At 41.1% G+C, this 17,061-nt stretch overlaps 1 protein-coding gene across 1 annotated transcript; it reads left to right on the top strand.

The window, feature by feature from the left end:
• Positions 1-7,178: 7,178 nt before the first annotated feature.
• On the top strand, positions 7,179-16,911 carry ferry3 (FERRY endosomal RAB5 effector complex subunit 3). Its single transcript, XM_028957807.1, has 14 exons — positions 7,179-7,317; positions 7,480-7,737; positions 7,822-7,967; positions 9,013-9,194; positions 9,286-9,385; positions 9,977-10,098; positions 10,413-10,519; positions 10,694-10,891; positions 11,495-11,623; positions 12,230-12,301; positions 12,371-12,573; positions 14,377-14,434; positions 14,791-14,858; positions 15,366-16,911. The coding sequence occupies exons 2-14, from the start codon at positions 7,560-7,562 to the stop codon at positions 15,456-15,458; spliced, it is 1,656 nt and encodes a 551-aa protein (XP_028813640.1). The 5' UTR covers positions 7,179-7,317; positions 7,480-7,559; the 3' UTR covers positions 15,459-16,911.
• The last annotated feature ends 150 nt before the right edge of the window (positions 16,912-17,061 follow it).

Here is a 17,061-nt window from a genome sequence, read left to right as displayed (position 1 = left end):
AACAGGGCTATGGCTAAAATTAAAAAATGCAACATTCCTCAGGTGATCCCTCAGTCTGATCTAGCGACTGCGAATGTTCAAGCACAACAGCTCGCACCTCTGGGGGAGACACAGGCCGAGTTGGCTAGAGTTCCACTCAAAAGCACGCCGTGTATTCTGCTTGGCCTCCCTAATCCGAGGCAGGTGCCAAGCAGCGATGGCCGAGTGCCAGGGCGGCAGACAGTATTGGTGTCACCTGCTGAATGACAGAAGCCTCAGGGTAATGACCTGGCTGGCAGGCAACGCTGCCGCAGCATCTGTCTAGGGCGTCCGAACGGGTGAGATGTAGCTCTCATAGGTGATAACAAGGTCATCTCCAGGCAGGTTGACTGCATTACGGTTATGGCCGCTGCGTGGATTAACCACACCATGCAGGTTAAGTGGATAAGAGGCGCGGCAGACTGGCAGCAGGGTCTACTGATTTATTGGCAACGTGAGGAATTTCCTGTGCTGTTGTTCTGTGAAAAGCTTCATGAGTCTTGCAGCTTCTATTCTAGCCACTTAATTGAATATTCATGAGTGTTTTATTTCCAACCCAGCCATATACAAGTAAACAGAGGGTGTACTATATATGTCTATGGAGTCGTCATGTAAAATGCTGAATAACAGTACAGAAACGATATAAAACCAGTATAGGTGTTGAACAGTTTGTGTAAAATCCAGTGCAGTGAGACTGTTTTGTGTTTTGTGGCGAGTTTACTCAGAACATTGCTCTGGTATTTGGAGCTTTCTGCAGATACAACATAGCGTGAGACAGTGGAGGGGACAAAGCCTTGATTCGCTCTGTGTATAAGGTAACATATTAAGGTCAGTTTTCTGGGCTGGTGATCAGATCTCCCATTAATCGCCCTGCATCGATGGATGTTCTGGTTCAAGGGGTAGATTTTTGTACTGGCGTCACATTCCCCTCGGAAGAGTGACGTGTTTTCATGTTTGATATAAATATTTAATAATCCGACCCTCTGAAGGGGTCCAGAACACAAGTCCTGTCTGACCTCTTTTGGTTGAATTGTGCTGACATATGTTCATTGTCTTCTGCCCCCTTTCGGGGAGCATCGTAACAGGAAATTCTTTATCCGAGTTTTGGACAGATGGACCAAAAGCACAACATTTTTATTATCACTCAGGTTGAAAATTGATATTATAGCTGAAAATGGCTGCTAATGAATAGAACATCTGCATAAATTTACAATAATTTCACAATACTGTACACCAGTGACAAATAATGAAGGTGTCAAGTTAAAATTGTGCAAATACCACTGTGCAAAATGAAACAGTGCAACAATAGATAATATTGTTAAGCATAAAAGAGGTAGTGTGTGCTTGTCAGTTCAAAGAAGAAGGTCCCTCAGTGTTCAGTTGGGTTCTTATTAATATAGTAATAATTTCTATTCAAACAAATGTTTTCCACTGACATTTCTGAATAGTTCTAAACTCCTGAATGGTAGTGCATGTGAAAGTATGCAATCCTACACTCATGCCCCACATTCATCTGCAGCAAAACCCATCCAAAAGTCTTCAAAAGACATAGCAGTAAAGTGGCAGAATGTGCCTAACCCACACCATTAGTTATGCCTAGATAACTCAGCTAAAAATACAGCACAGGACTTGGTGATGGCTATGTGATAGAGAAATGTGATAGGACTGAGGTCAAGAGCAGGTGAGACAGACTGCTTGTTTGCAGGAAGGAGAGCAAATTGGTCTAATCTCACAGGACCCTTAAAAGGAACTCACAGGACATCAAAATGAACCCGATATTTCCGATATCACTACTTCTCCTAAATGCAACCCCTGCTACATCTAAAGCACAGTAATATAGATATTCTTTTTTAAACTCATTTTTATCTCATTTGCTTACCTTTGAGGAAAGCATCTGCGGTTTAAGCTGTGGTGTTGGTGATGAAGACACTTCGAATCCCAGGGTCTGTTTGTTCCTCCGTCAGAGTATTACTTTGGTGCACTGTGCCGTCTCACCTTCCTGACCTTCTGACCAAATCCATGGACCTATGTCTAGTTCTCACCAGCCTTAAAGGTGCCGCCTGGGTTCATTTAGCAGGTTACGGTTAGGACTGCCTATATCCTGAAACCTTTTACTCTGGCACCGACACTGTGCCTGCCACAAGTCACAGACAGATGGGCCAGTGAGCCAGGAACATGAGGACAGACCAGTGAGTGATGGCCTCATGTTGCTGTCTAGGCAGCACATTGTGTGCATCTGCTGTTGTTTTTTTTATCTTTACAAATCTTCAATATTTATCCTAATTATATTGACGACAGTAATTTCACACAGTGCTCATTGATATGGTATATATACACACATATATACGTACATACATATATACACACACACACACACAGAAAAGTCTATTGAAAAGCAGCACTGCTATGAGACCTCTTGCACATGAACTTTCTTCTTATGTCAACAGTTAAAGTGACGTGACAATAAAAGTTATTGCATTGGATCAGAACATTAAATGTGGCTCGTGTGGCTATGAACCAGATGACCACAAAGGGTTCAGTCCCCACTTACTATCATTGTGTTCCTGAGCAAGATACTTACTTGCTCCAGGGGAACTGTCTCTGTAACTACTGATTGCAAGTCACTCTGGACAAACGCCATGAATGTAAATGAAAAAAATTAGTAGTATTTTTAGTAGTAATTTTCAGCAATACAAATTCACTACAGCAATTCATGTTTCAGTCACATGCAGGCTGGCCTTTTGGTCTCTTCCTGTAACATCTATCAGTATGGTACTATCAGCATGCAGTGTCATTAGATCCCTAACTGTACCCCAGGTTGCCTCTGAATGCTTCCTGGCTGTAGTTTGTTGTCATGGAGAAGTGACAGCCAATAGGGCTTTGTGCTACTCACATGACCACCAGATCAGTGTTCAGTCACACAATCATGTCAGACATGCTGATAGTTTAGCATTATGGTTTGGTTTGCCATGTTGTGCACCCAGGACCATGAATGGGTGGAAAGAAAGTCTGGGCTAAACTCACACCAACACTCAGATATATTTGGCCCCAGTATGGCATCACATGGGAAGCGAGTTTCCAGCTTCTTGTGAAAAAAAAGATCTTGGTCTTTGAACTCCCTTGTGGTAGTGAACAAAAATAGCCTGGATGTTTTATCCCTACCAAATGCAGTTTGTGAATGCAGTTGTGTAAAGATGCAGCAGAATCTATTCAGATTCTGTACCTACTGACTATATAAAATCTGTCTGCATCAGAAATTAAGGTAGGTGAGGTAAACTACCAATTTGTGCATTTTTTTTGTATGAAAGCGACTTACACATTGATAGCACTCTGGGTGCAAGTTTACTTATAATTCTCTGCAAATCCAATTATTTCTTTTAAGGCTGAGGGGGAATCCCAGCTGTCACCCTATTGCGCTGCCAAGTGTGTATCAGGTCCCATTACAGTAGGACCGGTAACAGATGCCGCTGACACTGGGGACACACTACTCTTCATTGTATTTATGAATCTTTGATCAAATTCACTTCCACACAGAAAGATTAATAGTATTTGGGATATTTTATTCTGATAGCAACTAGAGAATGGTGAATTATTTAAGCCTCTTGCAGTGCTGTGCAATTACTGCTAAGCAGAGCTGATTGGCAAACAGACACAGACTCGTAACCTCAAAAGATTAATTGGAATATCTTTTGTTTTCCTTTATCCTGAAACTGATTAAATTAATCTGTCTAATAATTTAGCTAGTTGTGCTGAAACCCAGATCAACATGCTATTTTGCTTTGATAGTGGTCTTAGACAATAAAACTGTTTGTCACACAATCAGTTTTTCTGGAAACTCAACAATCTTGTTTCAAGTGATGAATCCAAAACTTTGCCTATAAGTGGGTCGGCCTCCTTTAACTTCTATATATATAAACACTCACACACACACACACACACACACACACACACACACACACACACACACACACACCTGGCCTCCACAGTCACCGGACCTGAACCCAATCGAGATGGTTTGGGGTGAGCTGGACCGCAGAGTGAAGGCAAAGGGGCCAACAAGCGCTAATAAAACTTAGTTTTATACTTAATTTTTTCATTATTCTTGCATATCCTTACACGACTACATCTACTTGTTTTTAACACCTCACCTCAACAGGATTCACCCCAGGTGAATAATTCAAGATAGGTGAACATACAGTATTTTCCACCTACACTTAACTTGATGGCTTTAACACTTTCAGGTTAAAGCCAACTAGGTCACAGTTTAACCCTATGCAGACAGCACCTTTTCAAATCATCACGCTGCTTCTGTCATGTCAGATGTCCTTTATTGCCAGTTTGCTTTAGTTAACATGTTTTTATTCTTCACTGCTGTTATGCAAGTTAAAGTGACCAATGCTAAGAAACCCAATTCTTGTGATATAGATACAGTAGAGGTGAGGCCTTTCTAAATGGCAAGCTTTAATTCAAAGTATCCAGTTTCAGTAGCGTACAAAGCTTTCAGAAGAAACCTTATCTTGTAGGGAGTTCATCAAGATAATGGCAGCACACTGCAGCTCAGGTCCAAGGGGGCTTGAAATTTGCAGCAGCTACATGGGGCTCATGCAGTACATATCAACAGGTGTAGGTCAGTAGGTCACTATGGGTGTCTATCATTTTTAAAGCATTTCCTGGCACCTTACAGAATAAAGACTGACATGAACCCTGTGTCTGCTGCTGAAAAGCTAAACTGATAGTGAATCCAAGGAAACCATAAAATTTCAGTGTTTTCTGCTGAACCAAAAGACCTGTATGTTTATATGACTAACATGTATATGAGAGTGGATATTTGATGTGAATATTTGATATTCTTGATGTGTTCAGTTGATATGTTCATGAGTTACTTTCATGTTTATGTATTTGCCTACAGTAGTCTAAGTATAGTCTTGTACAGAATGATTAGTATTCTATATCTGTTTGTGTTGACTTTACATGACATTTGATGAGTGCTGTTTTGTATGCTGCTGGAATTTCCTTTGTGGAATCAATACTATTCATCTATTGTCGCCCATTTTGCACATGCAAAAAATTAAAAGAACAATGATGTCTGCTTCACTTATAATAGGTATAATAGCACTTAATTCATGTCTGATCAGCAAGGAGTACAGACTGTTCCTTGCTCCAGGCCACATTTGCAGGATGCATGTATCTTTCGAACAAAGAGAAGTCAGCCATGGGTGCCAGCAGCAGCAAAAGCTGGTTCCCAGGCTTTGTGAAAAGGACCATTAAAAAATTGAATGCAGTAATTAGATAAAGTGGACACGGTTTATACACAGCACATTTTCATCCTTGATATAATGTGCACAACTATTTATAGCTTTGCATAGTAATCCTACAGCATTATTAAAGGATGTCCCTTACTGATAGAGAGATAATCATGTAGTGGTCAATGAAACGTATTATGGGCATGCTCACCACAAAATCACATGGATAAGAAGGTTTTGTTGAATAAGTTACAGCACTAATTGCACAAAGTGACCCTAAACATTCTAAAACGAATAATGAATCAGTGCATCATTAATGGGTCGTTGCACACCGCCCTCCAGTTCTCCTTCTGAAGCTCTGTGTGTACAGTAGTAGTTAAGGAACCAAATATCTTGTTCAAATTTAGATACAGATGGGGAACAAATAAACTGAAGCTGTTAATGTGCATTCATTATTGATAAATATTAATTGCCAGATTTACCAGACTGGAATTCATGTGTTCCTATGTTCAGTGTGAATTTATATCATAACGCAAAATCCAACCGGATCACACTGGGAACTGGGCAGGGAACAAGTGCAGAGAGATTATGCTATTATGCCATCACATGTCTGTGCACACTGTCGCTTATAGACTTTGTGTCAGCACTATAAACTCAATTTCCATATTGAAAGGCATAATAGTGTTATAGCGGTGACATCAACACATTACACAACAGGCTCTTGGACGTAGGAGCTGGGCTGAGAACAGACAGCTCTGATATTGGCTGAGTCAGAAATGCAAGACGGGATTTAAATTTGTCCGCAGACTTTCAGGTGGAGAACAACAAACGCTGGATACACATTGGGTACATGCAGAAATAAAAATGGAAGAAGAAAAGAGAGAAAATGAAATAAAAAAAGAAAAAGAAAGTTGATTGGTCCCACCACCTCTCACTTAGAATATGTTTGGGTGACATTGGACTAGCTACACTACAGGCCAAAAATTTGGACACACCTTCTCATTCAATGTGTTTTCTTTATTTTTATGACCATTTACATTGGTAGATTCTCACTGAAGGCATCAAAATTATGAATGAACACATGTGGAGTTATGTACTTAACAAAAAGTGGAGACCTGGTCTCCACAGTCACCGGACCTGAACCCAATCGAGATGGTTTGGGGTGAGCTGGACCGCAGAGTGAAGACAAAGGGGTCAACAAGTGCTAAACACCTCTGGTGTTGAACTCCTTCAAGACTGCTGGAAAACCATTTCAGGTGACGACCTCTTGAAGCTCATCGAGAGAATGCCAAGAGTGTGCAAAGCAGTAATCAGAGCAAAGAAACTAGAATATAAAACATGTTTTCAGTTATTTCACTTGTTTTTGTTAAGTACATAACTCCACATGTGTTCATTCATAGTTTTGATGCCTTCAGTGAGAATCTACCAACGTAAATGGTCATGAAAATAAAGAAAACACATTGAATGAGGAGGTGTGTCCAAACTTTTGGCCTGTACTGTATGTTGCAGACATGTTTACATGGCCATGGAAACCTCCACGGACCTGTACACCCGCAACGTTTAATCCGCCGAAATGCAGTAGGGGGCGCGCGTCCCACACCCACGCTGCCAAGATTTCGTATCTCTCTACGTCCATTGTGGCACGCTAGTGTACGCGTTGCAATCCACTCGTATTTGCTAATTAATTTCATACATTTTCTTTCCAACAGTGTCAAAGAAACAAATATTAATTTTAAGTTGTTTACAGTTTAGCCTATGTATTTCAATGTATTTATTTTCACGTAGATTCGTCATATTATGTAACAATATTCCGAAATTAATCTCTTCTCCAATCACATGTTAATTCGTAACATAAATGCTATTCTATGTATAGATTACTACCATACAATCTCAGACTCCCCGTTTTAATAAAACGTGTAAAAGTGTTGAAAGTGCAGCTGTGGGCTGAGCGACTAGTTTACTCCACTTGCATTACAGTCAGCTGATCTTGTTTGAGGAAGTCGTTGTTATGTGAAGGCGCCTGACAGCGGAGCGATTTTACAGAAATAGTTTTAAGGTAAAAGCGATTGGTGAAAAATCTCCTCGATACATTACTAAATTGATCTAAATAATCTACTTTACTGTATGATTAGGGGTTTTACCTATATTATTTACATCGATCATCGAAATGTATTATTGTATTAATAATTAATTATAGCGGGGCTTTTGCTTTTTGCAGGTTATTGTATTTGGAGAACATTATGCATATTTTCCACTCATGCATCATAATTTAGCCTAATTCTGCGGGGAAGGGGAACCATGAAGAAGAATAAAGGGAAAATAAACTCCACTGAAAAGGAATTTGTGTTCGAGTTTAAAGCTGGGAAACATCACAATGTCTTGAAAGTCCCACTGCAATTCCCTGTCGAGGAGAACATCAGTGACCTACATGGGCGTCTGATGTTGCTGCATAGAATTCCTTGCTTTGTCGAGACTGGTGAGCTTTTAGCATTTGACATGTGTCTTCATATTCACATGCATACTATCAGTTTAACAATATCCACACCTTTTTTTGGTTTAGATCTCAAAAGCAGCCTCGTCAATTTTATTGAAAGCAAAACCATTGAGGATTATGACAGAGAAGCGGAATTAGCTCTACAGAGACTCACAGCAGGTGAAGTGGATCTCAATACACTTACAAATGCATGGGCCAAAGCTTACTCTGAGGTAAGAGGACATTTCAGATATAAACCGATACCTGTGTTCCCTGCATTTAATTTTCTTATCCCATCTCTGCACGCAGAGACAGCATAACAAAATATCAGGTTTAAAAAATCGTACTGTGGTATATTATGGCATTAGGAAATCATCAGGCCTCTTTTCATCATGCTAAAATAACACCGTAAAACACCGTAAAACACCGTACACCGTAACACTGTAAAACACCGTAAGCTTTTGGGGTCTTCTGATTTGGTCCATCTTCCTGATCCTCAGTACCCCAAAGCCCTTTGTTTTTGGTCATCTCTTGCTTATCCGTATTTATGTTTAATGGATCATGATTTGGGTTTCTTGCATATCTGCACTGACTTTTTAAATTGAAGAACACAGTCCACCACCTACGTATCTCTACAACAAACCCCACAAATAAGACCCCAAAATGCATCTTAATTGCCCCACTGAAACAAGTTCAATTTAACCCTTTTGACTCTGAGTCTGTATGAACTGTGATAAGGTAATTCAGATGGATCTGTTGATGCCCATTCTGCACAGGTTAGGAATTCTCTTGAAACAGAATAGCCTCTTCATTTTAGCTGCAAAGGAGGTCAACCATATCATCTGTGTTTCTACTTCAAAGTATGGCCACTTGTTCCACTACATATAAAAAGAAAGTGGAGTTGGTCCCACCCCACCCCCTCTTGCCTATAAAACACTGTTGGCTCACTGCTTGCTCCATGCAGGATAACCATTAACATTTTACTGCCTCAGGACATAAATACATATGGACAGCATCCATCTTATTTACAGACACTTCTAAGGTATTTAAATGTTCACATGACTGTTGCATAAAGATTCTTTGGATCTTTGTAAAGTGCCCACAGAAATTCTCTATTACCAAACCGTATTAGCATTACGATAGCAGTGTGCTGTTTGAATAATTAGATGATTTTCTAAATGATCATAAAGACTTTTTTATAATGTTACATCAAATAACATTTACCTCTGCCAGGCTTATTTGTATTTTATTTTGTGTTCACATTGCTGCCTACCCTAGACCACACTGGAACATTCTCATCCTGAAGAACCCAGCTGGGATGAGGACTTTGCAGATGTGTACCATGAGCTCATCCACTCCCCAGCCTCTGACACCCTGCTCAACCTCGAGCACAACTACTATGTTAGAATCTCTGAGCTCATCAGTGAGAGGGACATGGAGCTGAAGAAGCTGCAGGAAAGGTGTGTATATGATTCCTGCTCACCGTCCCCCTGCCACGCCGATAATTTGCCCCTCGTTTTGTATTGACGGGTTCATCCCTTCTGGTTCCAGGCAGGGTGCAGAAATGGACAGTGTGATGCAAGAGCTGGGGAAGACCATGAGTGATCATGACGTAAATGCAGTGGCCTCACAGCACTTTGATGCACAACAAGTAAGGCTCCATGCAAAGTATATTGTTTTAAGCTCCAAGAATAAGAAGCATAAACGGCTTGTTTTATTCAGTACTTACATTAAATGAGAGCTGTGGAATGGAGTCTGGACCAAAGAGCTTTTATAGGTATCTATTGAAAAAACCCTACCGTATGTAAACCCCATATATGTGTGGAGTTAGATTTTACAGTCACAAGATATTTGTGTCTGTGACTGTTTACTTCTAGACAAGATGTTTCCCTCTGAAGCGGGCTACTGATGAATGGAAACACTGCAGCTCTAAATTGTGCTTTTAAAGCTATTAAAACAAGTTTATGTATAAGATTCTTATAAAGGAGCCAATAAATGCATGAATTGTCAATATATGAATTATATTACTGACAAATGGTGAGGGTGTGGCAGTCCAATATTTAACAATCCTAAGAATAACAAAAAAAAATTCTGACCCCATTTACTACTGCATCCCTGAGCAAGATACTTAATCCCGAGTTGCTCCAGAGGGGCTGTACCAGTCACTACTGGTTGAAATGAAAAGGGATGTAATGTAATTCCAAGAAAACCACAGGTGAATGCTGCCGTTTTGTACTCTCAGGTGCTGGAGACCAAGTGGGCCAATGAGCTGAAGCAGGTGACAGCCATTCAGAAACAGGAGTATCAGGAGTGGGTGATAAAGCTCCACCAGGATCTCAAGAACCCCAACAACAGCACAATCAAGTAAAATAACTGAGTATTTCTCAGATGTGAATGGTGTCATATTTGTTTTTTCTTTTTCACTGTGTTTAAGCTGCTTATGCTTTTTAAGGCTTTTTTAAACATGTTTTTAACATGATAATCAGCATTTTTTGTTCTGAACCGCAAACTTTATGAAGTCACAGGATAATAAGGGGGTTTGGTAGGATGGTGAAGTGCTTAGAAAGTAAAAGGTGCTGACGGAGTGGTGCCTGGTTTTGCTGGGAGGTAATTAGGTTTAAATGAGCAGTAAGGAATTGTGCTGTAGCGAATGGCCGCTGAGAGCTGCTCTGTTTCAGCGAGGAGATTAAGGTGCAGTCCAGCCAGCTGACTGAGCTGCCGGACGCTGGGGCCAGACACTTCGAGGAGCAGCGACAGCTGGAGGAGAGCTTCACCATCCACTTAGGTACAGCCTCTTCCCAGAAGCCATGCGTGCATCCCCTTCGTCAAGTCAGTGTAAAAATACAGAGTTATTCGCTCTCTAGCAAATAACTCCATAACCTCCAGGAATAACCCCATAAATCTTGGGCATTTCGTGTATGTGACATGCTCAGTTTTCGGGCTTTGTGCTGCCAAACAGGGGCCCAGCTGAAGACCATGCACAACCTTCGGCTGCTGCGCGCCGACGTGCTGGACTTCTGCAAGCACCGTCGCCATGGCAGCAGTGGCGTGAAACTGCGGAGGCTACAGACGGCACTCTCCCTCTACTCCTCCTCCCTCTGCGGCCTGGTGCTGCTGGTAGATAACAGGGTCAACTCCTACAGTGGCATCAAGAGAGGTCAGAACACACTGCACCCCACGCCTTGTTGTTTATGTGCACTGCCCTTTCTTCCGTTGTGGGTGTGTAACATGGAAATGGAAGTTAGATTTCAGGAATCATTTTTTTAGTGTGAAGGAGAGTGTCTGAAAAGGTTACAGCTCTGATGAATTGGAGCCATCATTTAGTTTGACACCACCCCGTAACTTTATCACTAGTTTGGCTTAGTAGACAAATAAAACTAGCAAAATCTGGTTAGTGACTAAATGTTTTTTCTTTTAATTATTGGCTAGGTTATGCTAGTCGGAAATACAGTGTTTCATAACCTGCAAAAATGCAATTAATTAATGACCATTCTTAGAGGATCATGGTCCTGTGGTCCAAAATCCCGTTTCACAAAACCAGTCATTTTTGATTAATACGAACACGCCTTTGTGTTTCAGGGTATATTGTACTGTTTTTTTGACCTTTACAGTGCACTAAACAAAAAAAAAAAGACCACATCTTTTGTCTTACAGGTTTTGCTCAGGGACATAACTGACTTTATAACAATAAGGGCTTTTTGAACAGTAGAATACTTCGGTCTGTTTATATACCATCCCATTGTATCTGTACCCTTTGCAGACTTTGCCACTGTGTCCATGGAGTGCACAGACTTCCACTTTCCACGGCTGGAGGAGCAGTTGGAGGTGGTGCAGCAGGTGGTGCTCCATGCCCGAGCGCAAAGGAGCCACCGGCAGAAGGAGCAGCCGGGTGAGTGGCAGCCACAGGCCGCCGCCAACTGTGACTGACTGTGATGAATGTTTTCAGTGAACCGCTTCCAAAAAACACATTTCTGTACCTCACATATCAGACTTCACTCATGGGAAGTAAGAGCTCTGTTTCTTTGGCAGGAGTTTCCCTCTAATGATATACACCTCTAAGCCGCAGTCAAAATGACTTGATTTTAAAATGACTGAGATGATTTCTTTTAAATAATGAGTCAAAAAAAGCCTGAACAATATTCTGATTTCACATTGAAACTGAATTTGTTCCCAAAAACATAAATCTTTAACTAATCAGTAACACCGTGTGGTCAGATGTGTGTCAGTCCACATTTTATATATGTGCTGCAATATAAAAAATTAGATCTGTCCTGTTAAATGTTCAAATTGGGATGTTCCTGTTGAGGCTGACAAGCAAAAAGCAATTGACATATTCAGTATAAACAAGTAAATATAATATAGCAGAACTGTTTTACACATTAACACTCCTAAATTTGATTTTTAAAAAGTATTCTGAATACATATTTTGTACTGACACATAATGCATTCTAAAGTATTTTGCCCAACCCTAAAACTACTGTTGATTTCACCATAGAGGCTCCTAGAAATGGAGGCGGAGAAGAAAAGAATAAAAACATTGAAAGAAATACATCAAATATTCTACCAGGTAAATTAGTACTTCCTTTTTTTGTGAGGGTGCCGTTCCACCATGTTGAATTTGCCATCTCTCCTTCAGGTGAATTCTACATTTCGCGACACTCCAACCTGTCTGAGGTGCACATTGTGTTCCACCTGTGTGTGGATGATAATGTGCGATCGGGCAACATCACAGCACGCGACCCGGCCATCATGGGTCTCCGCAACATTCTGAAGGTCTGCTGCACTCATGACGTCACCACGATTACCATCCCTCTGCTGCTGGTGCACGACATGTCAGAGGTTAGAGACACTATTTATATTTATATTTATATCTCTCTATCTATTTCTCTCTATATACAGTACAGGCCACACACCTTCTTATTCTCAAATGTGTTCTTTATTTTCATGACCATTTACATTGGTAGATTCTCACTGAAGGCATCAAAACTATGAATGAACACATGTGGAGTTATGTACTTAACAAAAAGTGGAGATCTGGCCCCCACAGTCACCGGACCTGAACCCAATCCAGATTGTTTGTGGTGAGCTGGACCGCAGAGTGAAGGGTGGTAGTAGCCTAGTGGGTAAAACACTCGCCTAAGAACCAGAAGACCCAGGTTCAAATCCCGCTTGCTACCATTGTGTCCTTGAGCAAGACACTTAACCCTAAGTTGCTCCAGGGGGGGACTGTCCCTTTAACTAATGATTGTAAGTCGCTCTGGATAAGGGCGTCTGATAAATGCTGTAAATGTAAAATGCTGTAATTGTAAGGCAAAGGGGCCAACAAGTGCTAAACACCTCTGGTGTTGAACTCCTTCAAGACTGTTGGAAAACCATTTCAGGTGACGACCTCTTGAAGCTCATCGAGAGAATGCCAAGAGTGTGCAAAGCAGTAATCAGAGCAAAGGGTGGAAACTAGAATATAAAACATGTTTTCAGTTATTTCACCTTTTTTTTTGTTAAGTACATAACTCCACACGTGTTCATTCATAGTTTTGATGCCTTCAGTGAGAATCTACCAACGTAAATGGTCATGAAAATAAAGAAAACTCATTGATTGAGAAGGTGTATCCAAACCTTTGGCCTGTACTGTATATCTCTCTTTCTCTTTCAGATAATAGTTAAGTTATTTTATTTTAAACTGTGGTACAGTATATGCAGTGTGCCCCAGTATTTTTCTTTATAAAGGAGCATGTGGTGAGTGCTGTCTAGGCCATGTTTACCTCAAAAGGCATTTTGTGGGTACAGCCAAATGATATTACAATCACTGAACTGACCGCTTCCTCTGTGGTAGGCAAGTTGGTAATGAATAAGATGTCTGGACAGGCAGACAGATTGTTGGAGCCACACCCTTCCTTTCCGCCGCCACAGTAAAATGAGGACTTTTTAAAAATAATATGTCCACCCCGCTCATGCTGGACTGACTGAAAGTGTGTCGGGAACTTGTGTGTGAACGCGGGCTATGAAGGGTGTTTAAACAGCACAAGGTCACTTGAAGACCAACTGAAAAATTGAGGCATCTATAGCCATAATTTGTAAACATGCTGCTGCCTGGCGTATACCACATCAGAGGAGGTCAGAGAGAGACCTGTGTCATCAAGCAGGAACATGCTAGATGAAAGCACTTTTCATAAAGCAAGAACTCTTCCCCCAGACATACACAAATAGTTTCTTGACATTTTCTCTTGTTAATGTTGTCCTAAATTTAAATTCTTGCAGAAATATTTGGTAATATTGTGTTTCTTGCCTTTTCGTTGCATTTTGTTTGGCCTGAGGGACGTGTACAAGAAGTTTTTCTATTTCCATTTGTTGAATTCCAGCTATTTGGAAAATGTAAATCCTTTAAATGCGAGTTTGTTGTGCTAAAAAAACCACGGTGCACCTATATTTTGTGCTTTCTTGGCTTTATACTGAAGAGAAACTGTAATAACCAGATGAGGGCAACAGAAACCGATAATGACAGAGTTTCAACCCACAAAGTGCTGTATTCAGGAATGCCTGCATCCTGCACTGAATGTTTTCTCACTGCTGGACTCCGACGAGTAAACAGTGAGAAGCTGAGCGGCGTTCAGACTGACCGCCGATGTGGCCTCTGTCCTGCAGGAGATGACCATTCCCTGGTGTCTGAAGCGAGCCGAGCTGGTCTTCAAGTGTGTCAAAGGTGAAAGTCTCCACATCTTGGTCTAAAACACATTCTGTCTTGACCGACACCACGTAGTGCAATTAATATGGCATGTTAATCATGTGTTTATTACGTGAATGAGACATGCAGTGTGATGAGTGGGAACGTGCAAACTCAAAAATCTTGAAATATCCTAAAGCAGTGTCCAAAATGATATGATTTATGGAAATGATTTACGCAATCTTAAATACAGCTTCTGTTACATCCATATGCAGATTTGAACATATTACCATATGTTTATGCTATTTGTGAAGATCGCTCTTAGAACTTATAACACCATCCTGTAATGGGTGAGGGTTAAGAAGTCGGCATTGATGTGCTATTTCCCTGTGAAGGTTTCATGATGGAAATGGCTTCCTGGGATGGTGGGATCTCAAGAACAGTCCAGTTCCTTGTTCCGCAGGTAGGAATGCTTGACCGGGATGAAATCGTTCGACATAGCCGCTGTTTTTTCCATTCAAGCGGACTTGCTGGGTGACTGAGGCCGTATGCCTGCTGCTGGCTTTCGCCGGGAATCTGATTACAGATGTTGACAGGTTGAGAAGATAAAAAAGAGCATCAAAGACCTCCATTCAGTATTGCATTTGGTGCAGCCAGGCCTGCGCTCCGAAATAGCACTTCTATATCGGCTCGCTTTTCTACACTTCCACCAGACGTGAATATCTGAGCGTTTATATATTGGTTGAGAATGCCAACCAAATGTTTCCCAATTAAGCAACAGCTGTCAGAGTGTCATTTCTATATCTTGACCAGGCACACAGTGCATTCGTGTGGAAGCCCTTGCTTTCAAGGTTACATTCTTGTAGGACCTGATATGTTGGCCTTATTTTGTGCTGAGTTCTCTTTTGCGGCCTTTAAAAAAAAAAAAAAAAAAAAAATTTGCTCTCTGTTGTGGTTTCTCTATTTACAGAGTATCTCAGAGGAGATGTTCTACCAGCTCAGCAACATGCTGCCCCAGATCTTCAGGGTCTCCTCCACCCTCACGCTCACTTCCAAGCGCTGACAGCCAAAGCTGCTGAAGGCCTCCTGCCTGTTTATCGTCACCATGAGGAACAGTTCACTGTATAATGAAGTTTTATCATTCCTGAGTGCGCCCTTGGTTTTCTGTATCCTCCGACTGCATCTGGCCTATGATCTCCACACTTGCCGCACTGCTTTGTCCTATACGGTGCTTTTGTTTTCCTACCCAGTGTTTCACCTTCACCCTCAAGTCCTTGATGTTCTATAAATTGAACTATTCAAATGTATTTTCTTCCTCTGTACATTATTCTCCTTAATGCACATTATTTCATAGTCTTCACCCACAAGCTCACTTGTTTCTTTTCATAGCTCGGGCACAAATTTTATGACTAAAGTAACTCTATTTCACTCCCAAGGTTTATTTGAGTTCTAATTCTTCCCAACTCCTAGTCTGATCCATTTATCATCTTATTCATATGCACAACTTATGGCTGCACTGTACAGAAAAATATTTAGCTGTCATTCATTCAAAGCTCTTAAATGCTTCATACAGATTTCAGCCACATGTAATAATAACTATTCAGTGTGTGTTATTGTCACACTTCCACTACATTTTCTTTCACAGCAGGAAAATGGCATCACCATATCCCCAGTTAATTTTCTGATGTTTCAACACAGAAGAATGCCTATTTTTCCTTTATTATCATCATCATCCCCGTCTTTTATTTCCATTAATTTTCATCAGAACATACTTACATTTTCTTGTTCCTTTTAATTTTGATCACAAACCTATTTTTTGACTATGCATCAGTTGTTTGTGTACATTTTCAACAGCTTATACAGTCTGTTGGAAAAATGTGACTGAGCCTCACACCTTAGAGCTGGAACTGCTCTGCTCCTTCACTTCTCCTTCAGTTACTGTGTGGCGGAATCCTGGATCCTGGGTGGCAGTCATGCAGGATGATTGTGAACATGTGGTCTAGTTCTGTTACAAAGTTCTCATTCCGGCGCTCTGTGTAGATCACGACTTTAACCTTGTAAAGACAACAGCTCCTGTGCAAATAGGACGAGCATGAGCGGCATGCGCTAACATCTTCGCTGCACTGCAGTCTGCTGCATTCCTCGTCTACCTCTCTACACTAGGGGGCGCCCCCTTTTTTTTCTTAGAGCCAGTATTACATTTGTAAATAGACTGAGAAATACGATCTTGCACTTGCTGTCCTGGTGTAGGGTGACCACCTGACCTGAAACGGGCTCATCTGGCTGCTTGTGGTTTCAAGTGGAAAACCGCAATATTCGATTGCAGTAGCCGTGCTGCACGGTGGTGTGGCTACTTGCAGGTCGTTTTGAGGAATTTGGACAGTTGCACAAGCAGCCAAAGAAAAGTTATTCAACATAATTGCACGTCTTCTTAACATATGTGCCGTTTTCATGTTGATGTGCTTTAATGGTCTGTGAAGTAATTTTAAATCAATTACAATATAGAGTGAAGTGAATCTTTGTCTTTGCAGCAGATTTGTCCCAGTGTCATGAGTTTCGTAACCTTCATTTACATTTACAGCATTTATCAGACCCCCCTTATCCAGAGTGACTTATAATCAGTCGTGACAGGGACAGTCCCCCCCTGGAGACACTCAGGGTTAAGT

This window comes from Denticeps clupeoides, chromosome 17 (genome assembly GCF_900700375.1).
Source record: "Denticeps clupeoides chromosome 17, fDenClu1.1, whole genome shotgun sequence".
Taxonomy (NCBI): Eukaryota; Metazoa; Chordata; class Actinopteri; order Clupeiformes; family Denticipitidae; genus Denticeps; species Denticeps clupeoides.
This window is presented reverse-complemented; position numbering and strand designations above follow the sequence as displayed.